The sequence below is a fragment of the Chlamydotis macqueenii genome, chromosome 13, assembly GCF_036417535.1.
Source record: "Chlamydotis macqueenii isolate bChlMac1 chromosome 13, bChlMac1.mat, whole genome shotgun sequence".
NCBI lineage: Eukaryota > Metazoa > Chordata > Aves > Otidiformes > Otididae > Chlamydotis > Chlamydotis macqueenii.
This window is the reverse complement of record NC_141568.1, coordinates 11,335,479-11,360,950: the sequence shown is the minus strand read 5'-3', so window position 1 is coordinate 11,360,950 and position 25,472 is coordinate 11,335,479. Positions and strand designations below refer to the sequence as shown.

Below are 25,472 nucleotides of genomic sequence, written 5' to 3'. Positions count from 1 at the left end.
TCCTTTTCAGCCAAAGAGCCTTTCAGTCCTCAGTTGAGTTGAAATTTTGCGTATTTTGAAGGTATTTATTAATGGCTGTGGTCTCTGCTCAGTCTCTGTACATCTCTTTCATTGTGGTTAAGGTAGTGAGGTGCAGATGGACCTGTGGAACCTGCAGCACTATCCCTGCAGGTGAGTGCTTTGCTCTGGGTTCATCTGTGTGAGCCTTGTTCGAGGACATGGCTTCTCTAATCCTGGAGATGTAAGATTGCACAGATTGCATGGGCACACGCGTACTGCTAACGTGGCTGTGGGAACTTCTGTTTCATGCATTGGGAGGGCTAGCATGCAAGTTAAAATGCGTTTAGCAGCAAAAGAAAAGCCAGTGACGTAGCTCTGGTTTAAGTAATTCGAAAGATAATGCCTGAGGTATGTGAAACAGGGAGGCATCTGTCTTTCCTTTTTACAACAGGTCTTTTTCTTTCCTTCAAAAAATGGTGCTTAAGCTATAATTAAGGTTTAAATATACAAAGATATTTTTAACATTAGATGATGAGGTAGTCAGGAATTGACCTCAGCAACATCAATGGCAGAACTCCCACTGACTGTGCTGTAGTCAGGTTTTCATTCAATAAAAAGATAATAAAGAATGTGATTCCTAATGAAGGGAGGAAAATATGAATCAGCCCAAGCTGTGTGGGTAGAGTTTTTCCTGTGTTATTAATGGTGCTGTGCCATCAAAACAACAAGATCTGTCCTTATCTGCTGTACTATTTATGATTATTCTTTACTTAGATACAACCAAACACAATTAGCCCTGATCGTATTCCTGCCAAAGCATGTGTTGAGCTCTCATTGTTGTCAATGGAAACTGTTGAGCACTGAGTTTTTCTGAAAATCTCTTGATAATATTTTAACAGCAGAGGTATTTTGAAATTGTTATCTGAATTACCCCTTTTTTATGACATAAAGGTTGATTAGGTATTGTTTCTGGATGATTTTTTAAACATATGTGCTTTTTAGTATGTATGCTGTATACATTAAAAATCTTTCTCCTGTGCTAGCAAAATGTCATGGCTGAAACTATTTTAAGAGCAGACAATATGACCATTTATACCTATAATTTCATTTGACATATCTCGCTGAATGAACATACTAGAACATCATAGCTCAGAAATAGTTTATTACAGTTTATAGTAATAGTTTATTACATATCCCTAATTATTATGGATTTGGGTTAATATTTGGAAAAAGTCTGATATAACCTATTCAAGTAACTTTGTGTGTTTATTTCTGATAAGCTATATTTTGTGTAGTGCTTTTCTGTTAGAATAAATATTTACTGTCAGTAACAGAAATTGTCAAATAACTTGTTAAGTCAGTTCTGTTTGGCCAGCCTTAAGTGGCTATTATTTTCAGTACTAGACTTTCTTTTTTTCTTTTTTTTTAAATTAACATTTTAATTTGCATGTAATTTTGGGGCAAAACAGAATCACTCAGGTTTTATTTTCAGTGATATGCATTATGGTCTTTTATTTAGTGCTTCTGGTGGTGATTTGGGTTATCTTTATATGATAAATATGCATTGATGCATTATCTTAATTGAGCAGGGTACCAGTATCCTATTATTTCCCTATCTTTAAAGCAACACAAACCAAATCCTTGTACAGTATTGTCTATGTGAGCTGGGTTCTAAAGTTTCTTCTTTTGTTTTCTAATAGAATGTTCTTTAATATGTAAGAGCTGTGTGTCCTTAACCACACACACGTGCGTGATGAAGATTGGGATTATGCAGACTGTGCAGGTACTATTACCACATGATGTCCTTTTATTTTCCCTGAGAAAACATATCCAAGGTATTTCTAGCAAATTCCTTAAGTGAAACTAGAGTATGTAATGTTTGTATGTATGCAAATTAAAAAAATAAAGAAAAAAAAAAGTTAAGATTTTTACTTCTCGACTCTAACCAGCTGAAAAGATATAGAAGTCTGTGTGTCCTGCAGTTCTTTGGCTACCCAGGAGAATAAACCATGTGGTGAATAGTTTACTTGGAGCACTTGGTGAAAACGTATACTGCTTTAGTTGCTGTGGCCAAAGTCTGCCCCTGTTCTAAGATGGCAAGGATAGGGTGAACTTCATGTGCTTCTTTAATATTGTTCCCCATGAGGTCAATTGCCATTTCTTCTGGCAGCCTCTCTGGCTGTGGTCAGTGGAAACAGAACCTGGAAGATCAGGGGAGAATTAGTGAATTAGTAGTTGCAAACACAAACTTGGAATTATTAGAGCCCAAGGCAGAGATGAGTTAGTGTATCTCTGAAAAAAGGTGCTAGTAAGACTCCCTAACACTAGTTCAGATGCAGCGGTCCAAATTCAGTGTGACATCACTAGCAATAAGAGAAGGATTTAGTCACTTCTTTTGATATAATCTCGTCGAATCTCTGACTTAATCATTTCCAAATAATTTCACATAAATTGATTATGTTGCTGCTGCTGGTTTCCGTATTTCAGCAACTCTGAACGCAGGGCCCTCAGGAGAGCATAAAAATAGATTTGGGGCTGTCTTGGCACCACTGGCTTTAGGCCTGCCTGACACTGATCATAACTAATTTGGCTGCAGAGCTCTTGGTTGGTACTGTACAATGGGAAATTGATCCAGATCTTTACTCTGTTTCTGTTCTTCCCTGTGAAGAACTTCAGGAAGAATATTCAGCAATGACCACTGGAGTGAAAATTGCCCGTAGTGAAGAGAGCATACTTTATTCAGTAAATACAAATATTTCTGAAGCAAAGTTATATTGTGGTAATATTAACATTGTGAATGCTCGCACATCGAGATTTATGTATCACTAAAGTTTTTTGCATTAACTTTTTGTCCCCTGAATTCTGGACATTAGAGCTTTGCAGAAACTGTAACGAGCCCTTCTGTGCTGGAATGCATCAAGTGAATTGCCCACAAATACAGCTAGACTGTGCTGAGCTAAATGTGGGCACTGCAGTGAGTAATTGTAATTGTTTCCAACCGGGAATACTGTACTTTCAGTAAATCTGTAGACATGGGATGAAATATTTAAAATTGCTTGGCAGTTAAATATTTGCCTTGCTTTTGAGAAATAGGAAACCTTTGTGATTCATACCTCTGTCATTGCAATCAGTGGGCACTGCTTTGCCACAGTAGGCTTGAGAACAAATGAACTAATGGGAATACAAAAGTTCTTTGCAGGAGACAAGAAGAATTGAATTTGTGAATTGCTGTGCCTGTGGAAATGGATCAATGCCACGCTGGCTAATGAAACAATGGTTTTAAGTATTATCTCTTTGGATCACAATTTTTTTTCAAGCTAGTACAATGCCATTTTTATGGACATAACTACCACAATTTTTTTTTTTTGGTCGTTAGAGCAGAAGACCGTTGCATAAGTAAGATAAAAAAATGACAGTTATCATAATTACTTTCACTTACGAAAGTTGCTAAGTTACTGCAGCAGAATAATTTTTAAAAATGCATAGGTTTTCCTGAGTTGCATGAAGATTATACATGAGCTGCCATATTTTTAGTACTCAACAACATGAATGCATAAAAATATTTTTGTTCATTTGTTCCAAGATGGTCTGTGAATAATGATAATTTCATAAAAGCTAATTACAGTGAACTCCCAAAGCAACTGGTTGGTTCAGTTAGTAAGTGAAAAATCAACACAACCTGTCTATAAATGATTCTGACAAAGTGAATAGAAATTTAAGTATAAATAAATACTTATTCTTTTATTCAAATGGGTTTTAAAACTGATTTAATCTTCACAGCACCTCCCCAGACATGGACAAACCAAAGGATTTGCTGCCATGGGAAAAAGTGCTATAATGAAGGATATTTGAACAATGATAGCTGTAAATGCATATGCCAATCTGGGTGTCATGGGAATTTCTGTGGTATGTATATTGCATTACCCTGAACTCCTCTCAGACCTGTACAAGATCAAAGTACTTTTCTGTTACCTACTTTTAATTTAGAATTTGTGACCCTGCTGGTTCTGTCTACCAGCTTGACTGCTTTCTGTTGAAGGCAATTCATAAACGTGTAACGTATAGAGAAACCTATATATAAATTGGGTTTTATTATTGTTGCCTGTTGCAGTATTCTCCCCTCAGCCCCTTTGGAACATCTGTTTGCTTTAGAGATTTCCCACACTGAGAACTCTGTACAGAAATGATATATTTAGGGAAGGTAAAATTACCCTCACAGAATTCTGATTTTAAGTAGGTACCACTTTGTAACATTCCCGTTCCTCTGCCTACTACTCCGGATACTGGTGGATATTATCTTAAGTTCTTGTATTGCACTTTTTTTTTCAATTTTATTTCCTTATTTCCATTAAAAATAATATTTTTCATTAATTTAGTTGGCTTCTCTATCTGGCACCTTCAACTCCCACTCAATTAAGGGAATAACTGGAATGTTTTGACAGCCATGTGAATATTCTGGGCAGGGATGGCATCTCGGGGTAGTAGTGCATGCGGCCATGCTACTGTTGCCCTCAAGGATAAATAAACAAATGTCAGCTCAGGGGAGTACCATTGATCCCGTGTGAGAGGCTGATGCATATGAAAGAGGATCTCGGGTGATTCTACCTTGAGAAAAAGGGAAGTGCAAGGGCAGGGATTTTTGCATGTTTTCCTTGACTTTGTTGTTCAATTTTTGACAAATATTTTACTGCCTCAGCTTGGCATCATATTTACATATGATGTTGCTTTATAACAATGTGTACAATTGCACAGTCCAGGTCTTAAATAATGTGAACAATTTCTCAAAAATTTCTTTGTGAAAACAAGTACCTATGCTCACTAAGTATCCTCATACTCTCTCTCTTTTTTTTTTTTTTCCCCTTCTTCTTTTATTTTCCTCTCCAGGCACATTTGTAGACTATGTGTGTATGAATCCACAGGGCTGCTGTCTTGTTCATTCAGCTACTTTCTTATGATGTGGTTCTTAAACAATTGTTGCAGTCATTTTCTCTTCACATTCTTCAGCCCATTTACCACAGGCTCTTCTTTTGTTGACACGCTTTGGTCAGAACGTACAACTGGCATCCATAGCCCTGCTGCACAGAGTGAGTCATCGTTAAAGGGTATATTGGATTATGGGGTTTTCTTTATGCAAAAGAAAATCTGACTTTTCATGATTTTAAGCTCCATTGAATGTTGAAGCATCTTTGATTCTTCTGCAGATCTCTGATGTGACTTTTGTTCCATGGTTTATGCTTGTCCTCTTTTTTTTTTTCCTTCATCCCTTTCTGTAATGTGGTCTGAATTAGTGGGGTCATTTGTCAAAACGTTACTCGGTTTTACATTAATCAGAGTTCACTTGCATGCTTCAGACAGCTTTTACTTTTTAGAGATTTTATGCACTGCTCAATACTAAAAAATAGCCTAAGCAGCAAGGAAGAGGGATGAAATGATTACACCTTCAGGGCACGTATAATTTCCTATCTGTAGCTACTAGACCACCATCTCTGATGACATGCTTCCAGTTTTTGTTTGGGACACTGTTTACACAATAAATACCCATTCTTGCTGTTGCTGCTACCGGTTGGTAGAATTACTGACGTGCCAGAGCGACAGTGTTTGTTTATTCAGTCTGACATAGCAAAGAGAGCATAGCTTTTTGTGTCATGGAAGCATACCCCATGACTCAGTAGCGATGGACCTGACATTTCCTGTATCCCTTTCATGGAAAGTATTGGCACACGCTCTGCATAACGATCTGACATTCACGTGTGAGCCCTTGTTTGTGTTTCTGTTTCCTTGTGATTTAAACTTGCTTTGGCTTTTACTGAAATTGGCTGAACAGATTATTGTCCTGATGAGCCAATACATTCTCATTCTTATGTCCTTCTGAACATTATGAGTCTGGCTGTATTGCCCCTGGGAAAAATTGGGAGAATTTTGTAGGTGAGTGTGTGTGTTCCTTCACATCCTTTCTCATTCTTCCTGTGGAACAGCCTCACTGATGCATAGTTCCAGATTTCTGCTGTGTTTTCTGTCTATGCATGTTAAAGATGAGCTTTGCAATCATTTGGGAAATAAGCTGTAATTTTCTCTTTTATGAACCCAAAAATCACTATGCTATGAATATGTATTGAGAACTTAGAGAAAATGTGGAAGAATTGCTAGTAATAATGATTTTAGCTGATTCCAAGGACACTCTCATACTGTAAAATCATTAGGACTTTTAAAATAATATGGGATATTGCAGTGAATAAGTGCAATGCTTTGTGCAGAATGGGTTTAACAAATTTATACTCAAAAATGTGCTACTAAACTTAAAAAATATAACTATAGTAGACAAATAAGGGAAACGAAGCCATATATCAGCGTTAGCTACAACCTCTGGGACAGGTGGAACACAAGTTACATTCTCTAGGACTAAATAAAGCCTCTAAGGAAGTGTCTGGGCCAAATGTTTAATGAAAAAGAGTAGCCATAGCAGCTACATTTTAGGTATTGGTAATGCAATTAGTAACAGAAAAAAAAATAAAAATAATTCATTGTCAATGAAACATGAGAAGCCTGGTTATCCTCACCTTCTGTGGTGCTTTTCCTGCTGAACTGGTAAAATGGCAGTCTATAAGTAGTATACTACTCTATTCAGTTTATAGCGGAATTGCTGCAGTGCTCAGAGTCCCGTTCAGAATCGTACTGTGGGTATTGCGGTGATTTTTACCCCAGCGCTTGCAGGTGGCAGTGGCAGAACACCAGCTCCGAGTTACTTGTTGCGCTGTTGCTCAAACGTCAGCTTGCTGAGCATCACGCTCTGGCTAATTTATATCAGTCTGAAGTCTTTGCACAAGTTTCCTAGTCATAAGAATGGGTGGAAGACAGCTCTAAATATTACTGGTGTTCCCCGCCAAAGGGTAATGTTACACCAGAGAGCATTTTCTGGGCTGGCAGTGGGAGCACAACAGGGTAGTGACAGGGGAGGTGCTCTGCAGCCTCTCCACCTGCGTTGCGGTTGTGTCCCGCCCTTCTCCACACAACACAAAAGCCAGTTGCTGAACTCATTTGAAAGGTGTCTGTGCAGTCCTAATTATATGTTTTGCTTTTCCATGCATGCTCAAGTTTAGATATGCCTCACTGCATACAACACATTTATTTATCTATTTATTTATTAAATTGGAGGCTGGCAGCACATTGCTGAGCAACCTCATGTGGCTGTTTTCATCTGCTCTGATAACAATATGCGTACTGAGCAAAGAAAATATTTGTTCTCTTCCTAGGAGACAGTTTTAATATACATTTATTGTGTTTGTCCTGTGACTTAGAAGAGCTTTCATGTTTCTAATTCTAATCTGTTTGATCTCCTACTTAAATTCTAAAATAAGTCTGTAGTAGTTCATGCAGCTAGTGTATGTTTGGCTAAGAATGTAGTGATAGTTTGTTTTATTTTCTTCTGCGGAAAAGAAGTAAAGTAATAAAGACAACCTGAGGCCTTACTGAGCCCAGTATTTTCCTGAAAACACATTCATACACCTGAAACGTGATTCAGCCTTATTTTGGCATTGCTTTTCTATACAAGCAGAACAGACTCACTTCTGAGCTCCTTTAGCCCTCATTTACCAAAGACTTTGTATGTCAAGGAGAATAGTAAATCCTTTAATGACTCCAGCTACCAGAGAGGGTAAGCCCCTAACATAACCAAAGCATAAAAGGACTTACAAGCTAAATTAAATCGTCCAAACTCAGCACATCAATAGATATGAAGCAATAGATATGAAGGAGAAATCAATTCAGCATCTTAGTAGATCAGGGGACTCACTATTCTCTTGCAGTGCTGTTCTAGTACGCAGATAATAACTACTAGCATCACTACAGGTTAAATCAATCCAAATGCAGTTATTAAATGGTAAAGCCACTGGGGAGGTGTAGGAGGTAGGAGGTGTGGTGTTGAAACGCCTTTTACTGTGGAGTCACAAGTGAAATGAATTTGTAGGAACTCATGGTGCTTGTGTAAGGCGCAGAACCTCTGCGCAACGCGGCGGGACTGGGAGGGTGCTCAAAGGATCCCAGGAACCAGAGCCAGGGAGCGTGCCGCAGGCAACGAGGTGTGCATATTGGCAGGTGATGGATGAGAGTTTCGTGAAACAATTGACATAGTTGCTGGCATAAAACAGCGCCATGAGACGATACTTTTAGAACTGAATCACGCTGAAAACATTTAAAGGCAAAAAGAAGAGAGAAGTGAAACTGTGCTGGTCTTGGCCTGGCTTTTTCTCTCTCAGGTGTCCAGAATGACTTGCTGTCCAGTGGAGCTTATTGATAAAGTGCACCTTAACATTTTTGATAAGGAACCCTGATAAACTTCCTAAAATTAAAATCCTTACATCTGTAAGGATTAGAAATGAAGACAATTCTAATCCTCCTCTGTAATTCTGCTTCATGTTTCAAAACTCTGATCTCAATAACACTGTTCAGTAAAAACGAGACCCAATTTACTTAATGGAGCAGGTTATGTAGACCTTCAGTTTTGTTAAGAGAGCTAAGTTATAAGTATACAAAAAATTAAGATGCAATTAATGCTGCCTTAATAGTAGTTACAGACAGCTGAACCTTTCCAAGAGACAATGATTTTATTTTATTTTTCAAGCATTTATCCTAATGTAATTGCTACTCATAATCTGGTCTGCTTGATACCAATTCAGGATTTCATTGAACATTCAGAGTGTCACAGAGGAATATCTCAGCTTTGCACTCTCTTTGGAAAAATGCCTATACATTGGTGATCTTATTATAGTATTTCTCCATCAAACAATTTGAATTCGCTTTCCTGTAATACCAAGTTGCGTGTATTTATTCCCATCACAATTCATAAAATGAATGTGAATTACAACGGGGTTTTTTCAGCTCTTCCTAGAATACATGAATAACAAATTGCTAAAGAAGAGTAAGGAAAATAGTTCACTGTGAAATTTAGTAATGATCTATAATGGATCAAGACAGGAATAGCATTAAAGTCGGTGCAGCAAAGTACCCTTGAGAATTTTCTTCCCTTTCAAGGAGAGCGTAGTTGTCACTAAATGTAAACCTTATTTAATCCAGCCCAGATAGTGTTGTATGGTGGTGCAATATGAACCCCTGTGAAAATAGAACTAGCGTAAACTGTGTGAGATGGAGATGTATTACTACACCTTATGTTTTCTAACCAACTTTTCCTTAACGCTAGGTGTCAAAAGAGAATAGTGGTGATTAAAATATATGGGATTGTAGTCTTGCTTATCTACACAACTCTGTTCTACCTTTGCATTAGAAATCACTTATGGTGAAAAAGAGATAAATGCATAGTAAGAACTTGTGGAACACATAAAATTGTAGTCTTATTTTAAAGAGATCTCAACCAAATTAATCCACAGAAGGAGGTGTTTATAAAAGAAGCATAAGCTTTTATGAGTTACAAAAATTAGATACAGATGGAACTGATGTGGAAAATGTAATAAAACTGTATGTAGTCAAGCTAAGACAGAGATTACGCACATGGACAGGATATGGTTCCAAGTTATTTTAACATTTTTACTACTAATGTTGATGAAATCCATAATTTCTTTGTCAACATTGCTGTATCATTTTGTGATGTCTTCATCTATTAAGTGCTTATTTTAAAAAATAACTTACAATATCCTTTGATTACCCTCAGTAAAACTTTATCAGAACTTTATTTTGGTGGTTTTACCTGACTTTTTTTGTCATCCAGTTCTGTCGAAAGCATTAAAATGAATGAAGGTGCCTATAGCTCCAGCATATATAATGTATAACTTCTTCTAATGAAATTTCCTAGAGGCATCTCTGTATCACAAGTTCTGAAATGGGATATGAAGTGTCAATGGGATTGACACTTGGCTTGCAATGATGGTTTAGCTTGGTGCAACTCTTTTAAAATAATTTTAAAATTATCTGCAAATCATCCTGAAGTAGAGCACCTGGAATGGGTTCTGCTGGTTATGTTTTCAAGGTGTTTGTGTGGATGTTGTAATATGACTATGAATTCCCTTGTGCCAGCAGATGCTGGAGCATATGTGCATGTAATTTCGTATATAATTTTCTAATTTGTACCTGTATTTCGGTGAACACAAAAGTGTGTGACTGAAAATCAGGACTCAGAATTTTAATTTAGTCTTACATGAACACCAAAGTATAAGAATCATTCCTAAACTGAGTGAGTTTTATCTTAATGACAAGTTAGTGGCGTGGATAGACTCTGCTATAAAAGAATGTGCATCTGTCGCTTTGCTTTCCATCTTATATAGTCTACTGTTTCAGTGAGATGCAAGGATATTATTTAATGGAAATGAGAGATGCACTTTACTCATAATTATCATTAAAAGGGTTAATGCGGAATGTAGAGGTGACTAGATGCATTATTTTATTACAATAATAGACTCGCTGAGGAAAAACTCTTTTATGACACATTCCATTATTGCTGTTACAGACCCATAATTTGAAGATTACTGCTCAAAAACCCAGACAAATGATTTTACAATCATGGGCCCATTAAAGGTTTAAGAATTGTCTGGTTAGATTAGGAAGAATTTAGTTGTGGAAAATGTTGTGTGATTTATTATGCTACTTAAAAAGCGCACAGACACATGTACTTGTAAAGCAGCCTGCATCTGCAGAACAGCCAGGTCCTTTCCGTGCTGCGTGCGGGGCCTTCTCACCTACGGGTAAACTTTGTTTGTATCGATCCGCTTGGTATTTCTACATCTTTAGCATAGTAGAAGAATTTATTTTAACATCCAGTTCTCTCATCCCAAGTAGACAAGACGTGATACTATTGATCCTCAGGCCAATCATCCATTAGGCTTCCATTAAGATCCAGAGTGATAGACAAATGTGAATTACAATTATTACAATTCCATCAAAGGGCTGCTAAGATAAGGCACAAGTCTGTAGCTCAGCGAGGATAAGGATCACCTGAACCCCCGAGATATTACTGTAGCCACACTTTATGTTGTTGAAATAAAAAGGCCTAAAGCAATATCTCAGTGTGCTGAGAGATGTCCTTTGGTGAACTGTGGTGTTTCCAGGCATTAAAGCCCTTAGCTCTCCGATTCACCACTCTGCCAGTGTTTTTCACTATCAAATAAGAATCAGCAAAAGGGAACCTGAGTCTGTGCTTTGACTTTAATGTGCTTTCTACGTCCAACACGATCTGCTTCCCGTAGACGCTCCAGAAAGCATCTGTCATCACCATTGCCCTAAAATAGTTTCAGCCTGGCCTGGCATTTTCTCGTCTATTTCTGCCTTTTTTCTTATCTAGAATTTCCTTTCCCATATTATAATTTGTTTTTTTTTTTTTCCTCTATTTCCCTGGTCAAATCTGATTCTGAAACTTTCTGCTGAGTGGATTAATTTTAAACAAGATATGGTGCTATGAGAGTAGGGCTGTGGAATGGTTTTGTTGTAGACACATTTTAAAGTGTTTGTTTAACTGAGCTGTGTGTTTAAAGTTACACTCATGAGCTTATGGGCAAATGAGGATCATAGTTCTAATTAATATTTTTTAACTGCATGGCACCCCAGGCAAATTAACTATACTTTTCTCTTATATTTTAACCATATAAGCAGACGTTTAGAATTGTGCAGCCGTTTTCTTTGCTGGGGCACACATAATTAACAAATATCTGAAATACCTGTCCAGATGGGTACCAGGGTGTGCATCAAGTGGCCCTTTGGTGTGAGAGACCGATGATGCACACAGCTGGGTAAGTAACCTGTCACGGGCTCGGGAAGCCCAGCCCCCCCATAGCCACTCACTTGCCTTCCCGCATCCACTTCTGTTGTTCCACGAGCTTATTCGCGTTCTTGCACGTGCTTATTTTTAACCTGTTTTTGGGCAGTACCTGATCTAAACCTGACTCTTAAGATGACAGTCAGAAGTCTGAAACAGCACAAAGCTGTTCAATACAGCATAGCAATGCTAATGTATCTGGTTGCATCTCTTCAGTGAGAATCATGCTCATGGTGTGTGCTGCTGAAAGGTGACGTTCACTGCTAGCAAACACCCCAGCTTTACCCCAGCATCCCGGTTCCTCTTATGTTGTCTCTTGCTTTTCTTATTCTTCCCCAGAAATGTTGCCCTTTCGATATGGTTGCTCCACTGGGTCTAGTCAGAGTGAAGAGCTAAACCTGGGCCCATTGGTGACGGAATAACCGAGTCTCTGTTTTTACAACTGAATTGCACCTATGGCAACTCGCCCTGCAGGGATGCCAGCCGTGCTTGTGAATTCCTGCGTGCATCATTAGCACGGTTAGAGCTTCATGTTGGCCGCAAACCCCTTACATATGAATTTTCTTTGGGGATTGTATCCCTTTAGTGGGCAACTGGGTACAGTAACGTATGTTATTGTTTCATGATGTTGATTTTACCAAACAATACTTATTTTAGTGATTGGAGAGTGTCTGTTGTAAATACCCCCAGACTATGTGTCTGGCATCTCTCTTGTGATACAGCCATAGCTTGCAAAGATGCAGGGTTTTTTTTTTAAAGTATGTAGGGAAATTTGTCTATGTTTATAGTGAAATGCAGCAAGACCTCGTGTTTGTCCTGGAAGATTAAACTGTGCCCTGCAGCACAGCCCTCAATTGTGTAGCTTAAGTAAAGGTGCCATCACAGAATTTTGTATTGTTGGTAGCTGTAGCTGAATTGAACTGCTGCTCAGCGGTTGGGGCTTTGCTCCTTAAGAGAGAGCAGCTGTGCCACCAACAGAGGAACTGGTACTGGTTTTCTGGGGAAGGATGTGAGCACCTGCAAACAGAAAAACAATGAAAAGTTCAGGAAATACGGGAGGTAGAGCGGGTTCATTTTAGCAGTTTGTCACCTGAAGAAGGGTATCTCTCACCTTCTGCTGGTTTGCTGTTCTGCTCCTGAAGTTCCCAGTTAACTTTGTCGTCTTGCTGCTTGTTGTAAACACCGGGAGGCTTTGTCCGTTTTCAGTGGAACAGGATGCTTTCACGTCGCTTGTATTGATCCAAATTGTTGTGGATACGTACCCCCCTTGGTCTGACCAGATTACCTCAGTTTCACGCTCGGCAGGGCCTGAAGGGTCCAAGTCCCTTCGTTCCGGACGAGGGAGCCGCGAGGCCAGCCGAGTTCCAGGGGAGCCTCAGCTCTCCGAGCACGTTTCCGATGGCAGAGTGTTCCCTTTCGCCAGCCGCGGAGGAGGCAGCTCCGGCAGCCGCTTCCCCGCTGCCGCCCCCGGGCCCACAGCGCCAGCTCCGGGTGGAGCCCTGTCAGGAAAAGACGCACCGGCTGGGCCGGGCCGCGGGGGCTCCCCGAGCCCGGCTGCGGCGGCCGGGGGTCCGCTCCGCCCGCCCCCGCCCCGCGGGGCCGCTTACCCCCGGCAGGGGGGGCCGGCGGGCCGCGGCGGCGCTGGGCGCGGCCTCCCGCCATGGGGCTGTGGGCTCCTCGCAGCCCGCCCGGCCGAGGGGCAGCCCCCGCGGGGCCTTGCGCCGCCGCCCCCTGCCCGGCCCGGGCGCTAGGGCGCGCCACGGCCGAGGGGGCCGGGGCGTGGCGGGAGCGGGGCGCTGCGGTGCCCGACAGGAAGCCCGGCGCTGCGCGGGCGGGCTCGGCCCTCGCCTTCCCTTCCGCCCCGGGCCGCGCTCCGCCCGCGCCGGCTGGCGGCGGCCCCTCAGGTGCGCGGGGCGGCGCTCCCCTCGCTCTCCGGCCCGGCCGCCGCAGCTGCACGGCGGGCCTGTCACGTGGGGCGGCGGCGGAGCGGCGGAGCTGCGGTCCGTCCTCTTCCACCTGCCCCGGAGCGGGGAGCGCGGGCCGGCCATGGGGCTGCTGCGGTGGCGGCGGCGGCAGGCGTCCGCGCCACTCCCGGCCCCCCGGCCTGCGGGGGCAGCGCGGACTGGCCGCGCCGCCAGCTCCCGCGGTTCGGCGTAGAGGCGAGGCGGGCGCGGAGCTGCCGTGGTTCCCCCCGCGCTGAAGGGCAGGCGGCGGCGGCGACCCGCCATGGAGAAGGCAGCGGCCGCGGAGCTCCGGCAGGGCGCGCTGGTGCCGCTCACCGCCATCTGCCTGGGTGAGTGCCGGCCCGGCCGGGCATGTCCGGGCACGGCGGGTGCGGGCACGGGCACCTGCGGCCGGGCTACCGGGCCCCCTCGTACGCTACGGGAAGTTGGGGGGGGGGGGTCGGCACGGGACGGCGACGCGGCAAACCGGCTCGGCGCCCACCCCCCACGCCGCGGGTCCCTCGGGGCGCCCGCCCGGGTCGCCGAGCCCGGCGGCGGGGAGGCCCAGCGGGGAGTTCTGCCCGGTTCTGCGGGAATCGGGGTCTTGCCCTTGGTTTTGAAACCGCGACGGTAACCCCGCATAGCGCTTAGGAGGCAGGGAGGAAAAAAAAAAAAAGTTTGGACATCATCGGTGCCTTCTCCAGGCTTTTAACTGTTGTGCGGTGCGGTGCGGGCAGCGGCTGCCGGGGCCGTTACGAAACGGCCCGCCCGGCCGTCTGTCTCCCCTTCCTGTCACTTCTCCGAGTGGCAGGGTAGAAAAACGTTGTTTTTTTTTTTTTTTTTCTTTTTTTTTTTCCTCATGTTTCTCTGCCGTATTCTGCTCTCCTCCCTCCCTTCTGCTTGAAGCAATTGCTCTCCGCTCTGCTTCGCAGCAGGTGTTAAGTTATGGCAACGTGATGAAGCGCGTTGCTGGCTTCCAGTCTGTCAGCCGTTCCTGTCAGGGAAGACGTTTTTGTGTTAGGGAGACGCGTTGACGCCTGTGACTACAACGAGCGAGCGACAGGCCCTGCATCTTCAACAGGGGCATGCAGAAATTGGGAGTTATTAAAGCTGCCAGCTCCGTTCCTGCGTTCCGCCCCAAGGTTGCGGTGGAGCAGTGTTGCTGGAAGTGCCGCGCGGAGCTGAGCCGTGCTGGGGCTGCCCGGAACTCTCCTGACGGTTATTTGGTAAACTGCTACAGCTCCTCGAGCTAGAATGTGCTAAAACCACAGCTGTTTGCTAATAAAGTAGATTAGAGTTCATTTGTAATAATCCCAAATGACAGTTAGTATTTGTTACATAAACGATCAGAAACTAGTATCTGTGGCCAGACTGCTCGTTCTATTTCTGTGGAAGTGTTTTTTTTTAACATCAGTCCTTGCCTAGAAAAATGTGGGAAGTTGAAGTTTAAAAGCTGGTCTGGTTACTTCAGATGTATCTATTTTGATTAACGGAAGTGCAATGTAAAAAAGCTGTCTGAACTACAAAACAGTTTGAACATCCGTTCCAGCTAGTACAACTTTTTTTTTTTTTGCAGAGACTTGAAGGGATGTCAGAGATGTGCACAGCACAAGGATAATGTCTGCTGCATTGTTTGTTTAAAGTTAGAGAACAATACAAGTTTCTGCCATATCTCAGAATTTCTTGGGGTGTTTTTTTGGTGGCCTGGTCAGATCTTTGTTAAAGCTTTTGTTCTTTAACAGCAGTAGCAGGGTTATTAATAAAATGACTAATAAGATAATAAAAGATTATGTAAACACCAGAGTTTAAGTGAGAAAGCTTCTTGTATTTTGTGGATAATGCCAGGTGAAAGTTAGTAGATTTCTGCTTTCTATGACTTCTAGAATTTCACTGTCTGGCTCTTCTTTTCAGCTGGAATGTTTTATTCCTATTCCTTGCACAACTGACAGTAGCGGAAGTTGAGAAACATGAGAGGTGGGAAGCTTGTAAGGTATTCTGCTTTAGTGAACCCATCAGAATATAAAGCTGCTGCTTTAATTATTTTCGTGTTTTACTTCCTGCTTGTCTGTCCTTTCCTTTCATTCTTGCTTTGGTTCTTGCTTCTTCGCATTTTTTTTTCTTTTTGTTTTCCTGTAGGCTGTATGTGGTGTTTGGTGTCTATATCACTGCACTGCCACTGACCATTGCTGTGTGTGACCTCATCTGTAAGCTGCTGCTCCAAAGACTGGAACTGGGTTTGTTGCAACTGTTCTTTCACGAGGCCATTTTGTTTCTCATTCTTGAGAAATTCTGGAGGACATAGAAAGTTATCAGATAGGAAGTAATTGAAACAGTGAAGCTCTCCTTCTGGCTGTGGGAAAAGCCTGGTAGCTGTAATTTGGTTTAGAGGTGCTGAGATGTAAATTCCCTTTTTGATCCATATAACCACTTTCCCGGCTGAAAACCTCACCCTAAGAATTATTTAGCAAACCAGATGAATGGCACAGCAAGTTTCCTATGTTGAGTTCAAGCCAGCTGAACCGCTTCTGATTTTTTCTGGTATCTAGAAAACTTTCTAACGTACCCCTAGTCTCTCACCTATTTTTATTTTGACAAGACTTTATTTTGATAAGAGACAAGAAAACCAGCAGGGAATGGCTTTTCTTTCTTTTGGGCCTCAGACACTTTTGAGAGCCGAGAGCTTCAGAAAATGCTGGTTTACAGTGCTCTTGTGGTTTGATTTGACAGTCCTGTGTGAGACCGAGAGTGAGGAAAACAGATGCTGGAAACTGTAAGCTTATTCAGTCACTGGAAAAAAGTACCTGGTGTGAAACTTAGACTTTATTTTAAAGAACTGTTCTCGACTGCTGACTTCTTCATGTGAAAGAGTGTGAAAATGAGAGCTAAGAGCTTGCAGCAGCAGCCAATAGATGCTTTGTATTTGCAGGGGTAAAAGGGCATTTTTGGGAGTTGTCTGTCTTAGGTATCTGCCAGGTCTGATGTGGAAACCTGCCTGTAATTCTGTCCTTCTGGTAGCAAACTAGGGCTGTCTGCTTAACGGTCCTCAGGAGAAAATAAGGTGGCTCAGAGTCGGCTAGTTCCACTGTATCACGGCCCTTGTCTTCCTGCTACTGATTTTCATTTAAAGGGCATAGGGGCCCCTCATCAGCCATGCGAGGGAACCTCTGCTTGGGAGCTCGTGTTCTGTTGTGGCCACTGGGAAGATCTGGGTAGGAAATGTGAAGAAAATTGTGAAATGCTAGTACAGACCCAGACATTTCCATACAATGCATCTTCAAACTCTCGGTTGTGGTGATAATAGTTATGCAGAGTATATTCATGAACTTTCTTTGGAGCAAAACAACATATTTTATTTTAAATTAAATTACATTTGTGACTTAATCACTGGTTAATTTCTTCTCAGTCTTTATGGCAATATTACTATGGTTACAGGAATAGCGGCACTTTAATACTACGTGAGAAAACGGGTTGCTGTTATTGCTGTGATCCATGGTTTGTCACAAGTGGACGTTGCTGCTCTGTCATGGAGCAAGAGGTAACGGGGCCGAGCTGTTTCCTGGTGCAGGATGCTAGTGTTGCTCCTAGGTGCGCTTACTGACCTATCGGAGCAAGCTAGCGCTGTGGAACAAAGGAAATAATTACAGGGCACGTTGTTATTATCATGTAACAGATGTTACTGCACATTAATTATGTAATAAAATCAGTGCTGTTAAGGTCCTTTGAACATCGTGTTAATGCTTATTAACACAAATCTGCAGCTCAGGCCTGTTTCTTTTCAAGCTGCAGTGTACGTATGGTGCCATTTAGCTGCCCTTCTTCCCTTGTGCGTTACTGGAAGCTCAAGCCTGCAGCTGCTGAGGAGCGTGAAGTCGCTGCCCTTGCTGTTGCGGTAGTACCCTCGTGTCCTCTGCAGCGGGCGATGCCAGGCGCAGTCGCTCACTCTGGTTTGCAGGGCCTGGCCTCAGCCTGAGGTCCATAGCAGTCTGTGCACCTGCCGAAATCGCTGCCTGCATTTAGCTCTTGGAGCTCTGGCTTCAGGAAGAAGAAAGTCCAGACTGTGGATGTGCGGACATAAGTCAGGGAAGGGCTGCTGTCGGCACCTGGGCTGCTGCAACAGTGATAGTTCAGGTCCACTACTGGCTGAAAACCACAACTGGCAAACTAAGGGATCATTTTTAGCTTCTCTATGCCCACTCCTTTAGCGGTAGGTATTTTTTTCCTCTTGTGGTGGTTTAAGTTATACCAGGAGGTGGTCGGGGCAAGGGTCACTGTTTGGTGATGTGTTTGAATGGTGTCTAAGACAATGGGGGCCTCTGCTTGTACGCGCTACTCCGAGACATAAATAGTGTTGTCAGCAGCTTCCCAAGTGACTGTTGGGAACAGGGACGGTTTCTCTTCCTCTCTTTTCCTATTGTTCATTTTTTAATGATGTTTTTTACTAAATGCTTGCCAAGAGATTGACTAGAAAAAGATTTAGGCCTTAACTCATGCGAAGTAAAGCCAAAGCTAGTGCTTGGGCTGGGATGTTGTAAATTAAGTTTTGGTAACCTTTTAAACCTTTCTAATTTTTGTTAACATTTGTCATTTTATTAATAGGCTGTCTTTGTAGATTATAGAATACTGCTAAAATGAGAGCAGTTAGTGAAATACTCTGTAATCGTTAGAGAAGTGCCTTAAAGAATATATGGGGGAAAGGTAATATGGAACTACATGTTAATGCTGACCTCTGGAGCAGCAATGACACAGGAGACATTTTTTTTGTCAATAAATACTCTTACCAGATCACTCCAACAGTACATACTGTGAGAGGAGACCTCTGAGAAAATGAAGAGTATTTGGAAACTAACCTGTAGGTCAGATGTGTGTTGCAAGCACCCCTCATCCTGTTTTGGTTTTACCAGTGGACCTTTTTGAACACTGCACTGCCTTTGATGAGCCAAGGTAATCATGTTAGCTTTAGCCATTCATTTTCAGGGTGACATTTACCTGAGAGGAACAAACTTTGCTTTATTTAGAGGAGACTTATTTAAAGATAATAATCTTGTTAGTTTTTTTCCGGCATTTAAGCAGGTAAAATGACTAGCTGTGATGATGAATGTTGTAGTGTAATTGTTCTTCTGCCTTCCCCAAATAAAAAAAAAAAAACAACAACAACAAACAAACAAACCCAACAAACCTGCAGAAGACAACTTAGAATAGATTGGCAGTTGTTTCTTTTGGTAGCGTATTTGACAGATGCTAACCTAACACTGTGTGTTGACTTTTTTATAGCTACAGTGAAGGATAATAGTTGATTACCTGACCTGCCTGTGTAGATAAGCAAAGTTCTTGTTGGAAGATTGCAATGCGTTTCTTTATCACCCCAGCAAACCGCTAGAAATGGTTAACTACTGCTGCTGTCTGCCACCGGAACCTGTCTGAACATTATTTTTCTGTCTTTACACAGTGAATCTCTTCCTGACTGGGAAAATAGAAAGTGCTGTTACCTCATTAGGTAAGACATACTTTTCTTAATTTGTATTTACTGTTCTTTTGAGTTTTTACTATTTCTTTACCGTGAGAAGAGATCTTTTAACAAAACAGTATGACCTTTGTTTGAGAGAGAGTTAACAATGACATTTTAGGAAGTTTAGGACTTCTAAGTCTCCCCAGGGGTTACAGGCTCCATCAGCGTCAATGTGCTAGGAAAAAATCTTAAGCTTGAGGCTAAGGTCATGTGCTGACATGTTCAGGAGGAAACTCTGTGTTTAGGAAATGTGCCTGGGAATATCAGGCCAGGGACAGTGGCCCATTCCTGGGGGAGCTAAAGCAAGAATGTTAAAAATGTCTCATGAATGTCAAAGTAGAAATTCATCCAGAACTGCAGCACTTACTGTAATTTCCTTCTCTATAGCAGTACTGTGACTTACTGACATTACTGGAACGTTGCAATCAGGGTCCTCCTAGTGATAAGTGCCCTCTTGTGTCTGTCAATCCACAGTCATGTTGGTAGGCATACTTTGTGCCTGAAGAAGTGGCAACTTAGGTTAAAACAGAAAAAAAACAAATAAGGGAAACAGGAGGAAGGGAAATGGGAAAACAAAAATAATTCTAAGGTGATGGGATGATTAATGTGTGAGCCTGAATGTTCAAGTCAACATGGTGGTTTGACAGAAGGATTAAATCAGGAAAAGGTAGTAATTCTATGATTAGGTAACTTCCTTAAATTTAGCTTAGGGGAAGTGTGGATGAACCATACAGGACCTGTGTTGTTTGCAACGGTATTTCTATTCTTTCTTTGGAAAAAATCCAGAATGTCGTCTGTGTCCTAGTCTGTTCTGCCTTGATGGTTCTTTGGCTTTTGATGGAGTTTGGCATCCCTTGACTGTATGATATTTGAGTTTGCAAAGTGCAACTTAAGTAATTATACAGTGGCTGGCCTAGACTGGTGATACTGTCTCAGCCTGAAATATATAATGCTTCTTCCAGTTGTCTCTGCTGCTTTCTAATGCTGTTCTTTTGCTAGAAACAGAAAGTTGTAACATTTGGCTTTTATTCTTTCAAGTATGCTGAAAACCTCAGAGTACTGTAGCCTTCGTGTTTTCTTGTCCTGATACAGTTTTGAGTTACTTTGTCTCTTGACAGTGTAGCTGGAGCAGGGGAGAAAAATGATCATAAAGGGTCATTGCAATAGTGTGATCAGTGTGTAGCTTCTCTTACCTGTGTGCTGGAGGGTAACAGGTTAGGATAGTGCAGTCATACGGCCAGGAATTGTCTCGCAGGAGGTATTCTTTAGATGCCCTGATAAAAGTTGGGAGGAGCGCTTGCTGTCCTAAACACATCTTGACAAAGCAGCTTATTACAGAGTTGATCTCTACGATAAGGTGTAGTATGGTTTCTTTTCAGAAAGCTTCTAGTGGCAGAAAAGATTTCTGGAGAGCACAGGTGGAGCCACTCTGGGCTGTATTTGTACGATGACTTTAAGTCAGAAAAGCTGCTGCTGCTGACAGGGAGCAGTCCTCGCCCTGAGCCCCCTTTCCCCAGGCTCACAGTGAGACAGCTCAGCCTGTTGATCCAGCGGAGCTCGAGCTCAGATTTTGTCAGATCAGCAAGTAGAACCCTTGGGCTGTGCCGTTACTGGTTCTGATTCTGGCGGCAGAAGCAGCGTGCTGTGAGACTGGGTAAAGTGAAGGGGAGCCTTAAGTCCTTTTTTTCTCTACAGACATAAGGGATCTGCATTAAGCAGTGTGTGCACGCCCTTTGGGGAGCTTGGGGAGAGTTTCCTGCTGACCCTGAGACAGCTACTGTGGAAGTGCATGCTGCCAAGAATTCGCTTTTGAGAGAAGTTCCTTGGTGCAGGTGCAAACCACCCTTCATCCTGGAGCAGATGGTTGGGATGTGTCCCTTGGGACTGGGGCGGACCCTGGGGCGTTGCAGAAGGGTGAGAAACTGCAGGATTTATTTTCTGCTGCAATCATCTGAAAACTTATTCCTGCACAGTTTAGTGCCCTCAGCACTGTCTTCTGGTGGAGCTCGACATCTGTTCTGTTATAGTCACTTTTGCAAAAATCAAGTTAATATTAGTCATGTAAAGTTTTGGAAACTTCCTTGCAAGTATTAGTGGCGTATTTAACTGGCAGGGGCAATGTTACTGCTGTTTACAGTAGAATAAATACATTTGATTATTACAGAAAGAGCCTCATTAAGATTTATGCCTGCTTGACAGAAACTCTGAACTCAAACCTCTTCTGGTATTTGTTTAAAGTTGGGGGTTTTTTTTGTTGTTTTATTTTTTTTTTCTGTCTATAAAAGATTCATTATTGCCTGTCTTCAGAACTTATCTTTTTTTTAAAGGCATCATCTCAGTAACATTTTTAGTGTGTTCGTTTGCCAATCCAGGGATTGGTATTCTCTTACTTATCTTCAATAATCCTAAATGTGGAAAATGTGAGCCGTTTGGGATTTTTAGTAAATTGAGTTTTCATTTTTCTTCTGGGTTTGTGCAGAAAGGCTGCAGAAAGAAAGTTGTAGAGCAGTTGCTGAAAAAATTTTGTCACCGCTCTTCTCGTGTGTTGTTGCTGATGATAAGGCCTTCAGAATCCAGGACTGTACCTTTCTATTTAGAGACTTCCTTTTCCTTTAGACGTTTTGGCAATTTGAAAAGGCTTTTGTTTGTTTTCCTTAAGGAATCATACTGTCATGCCGATGCCCAACTTAACAGCACAGTACTTAACGTGTGTGTGTGGTTCTGTGAACTTTGTGACCAGGAGCTGAGGAGGGAAATGGGGCCCCTTTATTGACACTGAAACCCCAACAGTATGAAATTGTGCTGTTGTGTGTTTTTTCTGTTTTGTTGCCAGCACTGAAGGCTTTGTTTAGTACAGATTTTTATTTCAAAATTTCTGTTAGTGAAAGAACAGTTGGTGAAGGCAGCACTTGGCTACTTCGCCTTGTCTGCCCCACAGCAGTCAGCGCACAAGGAGTGAAGAGGCAGATGACTGGTTAGGAGATGGTGATACATTGCAAATACCCTGGTAATGAGCATTGATGGGAGCTGAAAGGCATCAGAAGCATAAGGCAATTAAGTGAGATTTATGTACACACAATAGTAGTTTTGGGAGGTGGATGAGTGTGTGTCCCCAGTTTGCTCAGTAGGTTTAGGGGACTGTGGACATGAAGCCTTAAAAGAGTGTCATTATGTTTTGGCAATAGGAATTCAGATTAGTGGTCCATTCAAATCGGGAGCCTTTGTAAGAGCAAAGCAGTTGTCCTTTTAGTTTAGAGTAGGGCAAGTCTGAATGCTTGTTGTGTGCCAGAGGGGTAAAGCCATGGGAAAGTGTGGAGCAACAATGGCCCTTGCCAGATGAGCTGCCCGAAATGGCTTGTGGTGTCAGTGCAGCCCTTACCTTGCTTATGTCCTTAGATTTTTCACAGCTGCAGTTCTTCTGTTAAAATGGAAAATCTTTTTTTCTATTGTCTGTTCTTCTTTCTGTGTCCAATATTTGTAGTAGATGTGCAGTGTTAATAAGAAAAAGCAATTCTCACTGAGAACCTGAACTGTCACGTTACATGAGATCCACTGCTTATAAATTGGGGAACCATACATTATTGCAAAAGAAAAAAATGCTAGTGATGTCACTTCAAGAAAGCTGGCATACTTCAAATAACTGTTGCTGAGGATCTTTGTAAATACTTCCTAAAACTGAGAGAAACAAGTATTTGGGAGAATAATAGCTCTGCTCTGCTGCACTGATGTATGAGTGGAAGAGCTCCTGCAGAGTCACCAGCGTGTCAATGGGACTTCCTCACAATGAAAACTAAAATAAACTTAGTGTAATTATGATTCTCTGTTCTAATGCATATACTATGAGTAAGGGATATTAATCCAGAACAGTATTTGGTACACGGAGAACAGAAATATTTGCAGAGCTGTTGCAGGAAGCCTCTGGATAGTGCTGTCTGGTGTATTTGCTCATTCTGCTTTGTGCATTCTGTTTCCTTCCCATTGAGAAGTTTTAATAATCTGGCAATTACAAAATGCAGTCTTTCCGGCTCCTTTTATGTGGTTGCTAGCTCTAGCTGCTATGATACGTTGATGCAGTGACAAGTGTGTGGAGGAGCGCATTTAAAGACCTAAACAAACTGAGAACTAGAGTTGAAAACCCCTGTGGATCTTACCTTTGCTTTTAGAATTCTGTAATTGCATCTGCATCTCAGTATTTTGCCAGGGTCTAGCATGGAACATCTCTTGTTTTAAAAATATGGTGGTAACAATGTTCTTGGTTTTGGTAACTGCTTTACTGCAAAGTATTTGTTTGGTAAGTGGATGTTTTTGTGTGTTTATGTATTCTGTATGCTGTGGCCTTTGAAACTAGTAGGAATTACATGCATATGTTTCAGTGGAATGCCCTGCTTGGAGAGTAAAAATAATGGCTTTTTATATGTTTTGCCTCATGTAAGTTACTCACCTCATGCTTTTTATGTTCCTGTGGCTCTCACTTCAAAAGTGTTTACAGTGAACAAACAGAATAGTGCCAGGCACAGATTTACTGGTGGGGGATGCTGAGCCTGGCCCCAGCCCAGCCAGGAGCTCTGCAGGCAGCCCTGCCACCTGACTTGGTTGCAGCCAGGCAGCTTTGCTGGCACTTCTTCACCCCGTGCCTCCAGTGCAGCTAAATCTGATCCCGGCTCTGAATTTAAAATGATGCATCTATGTGTCTGAATCTGTGATTTGTAACACAGTGTATTTGGATGCGTGTGTGTATGAGGAAACTTCAGGTATAGGCGACCTTTTATTTCCTTGCCCTCTTTTTAAGCTATGAGAAAGTAAGCTTCTGTCAAAAATTGGAATATTCAGCTGCAATCCACAAGTCATGCTCTAGGTAGTAATTTGTTTTAAAAATAGTTCTAAAAATATTTTTTGAGAATGTTCAGAATAGCTATTGCATTACGCAGAATTTCCCCTCTTGTAGTCTGCTGAGAGTACATTTTCCCATCAGAACAGCTTTCCCACTTGTCCTTGAAACATTTCACTTTCATTTTTGAATTGCTTAATTACAAATGATAAGTATTTGATGTAGCCTTAATTGGCCTGCTGTTTTCCATAGGAAGATCTGAAAGTGCTTTGAAAATGTAGAGCTTTATTTAGCCCTGTTTGCTCCTTTCCCTGTCTGGAAAATTTCTCCTATCTATGGGAGTTCAGAAGGAGTTTACAATACTTAGTAATGTTCAATGAAAACATCTGACATTGGAGTCCAGTTTACTTTTTTCTTTTTTTTGATGAGGATTATTTTTAACCACCACAAACTCTTCAGGTCTGTCGTATGGTTAGGGGAATAAACAATGTGTCCAGGAACGTGTTGCAGCAAAGTCAACTTCTGGATACTTTGTACTGAATATGGATCATCTTCAGTCACTGGGTGACATACTTGGGCTATGGGAAGCTGGTCAGAAGGACTTCTGTACCACATCCTTTTGGCAGATCCGTGCAGTAATATTGATTTTAGCCTTTGGTAGATTCATACAAGGTTATTGATTGATCCTACATTGAAATGCAAGTTCTACTTACCTACACTTAGATCCAGTGTCTTAATTAAAAACCCAGGCAGGGAAGAAAGCAGTAAGAGGATAAAACTGATGAAAACTCTTGTAGCTAGTGTGAATTGTTGATTAGGCAAAGCATTAACAACAGTATTTTTTTTGCCCTTATTAACAGCTGCTTGCAGTGGAGAACTGGAACAGCACACAGAGAGACGGGGAGTCATCTATAGCCCTTCTTGGCCATTGAACTACCCTCCAGCTGTAAACTGCAGCTGGTACATTCAAGGAGATCGTGGAGACATGATAACAATTAGGTATGGTTTGGTATTCTGTGGAGATAAAGGATTGCTTTGCTGAAATGAAACAAAATGCGAGTTCTTATCTGATACACCAGTATGATATACCAGTTTGTCAGAGCTACTGAATGGTTGAAGGAAGCTGAAGTTGATCACACTGGAGCATGATTGCAGACTGGGCATCTCTCTCATTTTAGAAATGTTCCACTATGTCTTGTTTCCGTAGGCTACTTCTGACGTCCAATATTATATATGCAAGTCACGTGTAGTCTTTAATATATTTATCTTCACAATACCTGTGTGAGATTTCATCTACCTCTGATAGATGAGGAGGTGGGCAACAGTGATGTATTTGCTCATGTTAAATAGTCCCCCCTCTCTTCATTGCTTATAAATAGGAATCAGTGAACGCTATAAAACCTGGAACAGCCTCAGTGCGATACGTAGAATTCCTAGAGC

The 25,472-nt window shown here is 42.0% G+C and overlaps 1 protein-coding gene across 6 annotated transcripts in view; it reads left to right on the top strand.

Moving 5' to 3' along the window:
- Window positions 1–13,660: 13,660 nt before the first annotated feature.
- LRP3 (LDL receptor related protein 3) overlaps window positions 13,661–25,472 on the top strand; it is a 28,006-nt gene continuing 16,194 nt past the window's right edge. For 2 of the 6 annotated variants that reach the window (XR_015259979.1, XM_086757857.1), the window contains exons 1-3: window positions 13,661–14,048; window positions 19,145–19,192; window positions 24,893–25,031. Coding sequence is in view for 4 of the 6 variants with exons in the window: in XM_086757857.1 (XP_086613983.1) it covers window positions 13,982–14,048; window positions 19,145–19,192; window positions 24,893–25,031 (254 nt within the window). In the remaining 2 variants the exon portion in view is untranslated. Of the gene's footprint in view, window positions 14,049–14,349; window positions 14,925–14,969; window positions 18,640–19,144; window positions 19,193–24,892; window positions 25,032–25,472 lie in introns of those variants that run through there. The other 4 variants (XM_086757859.1, XM_086757860.1, XM_086757858.1 and 1 more) reach the window with 4 other exon arrangements.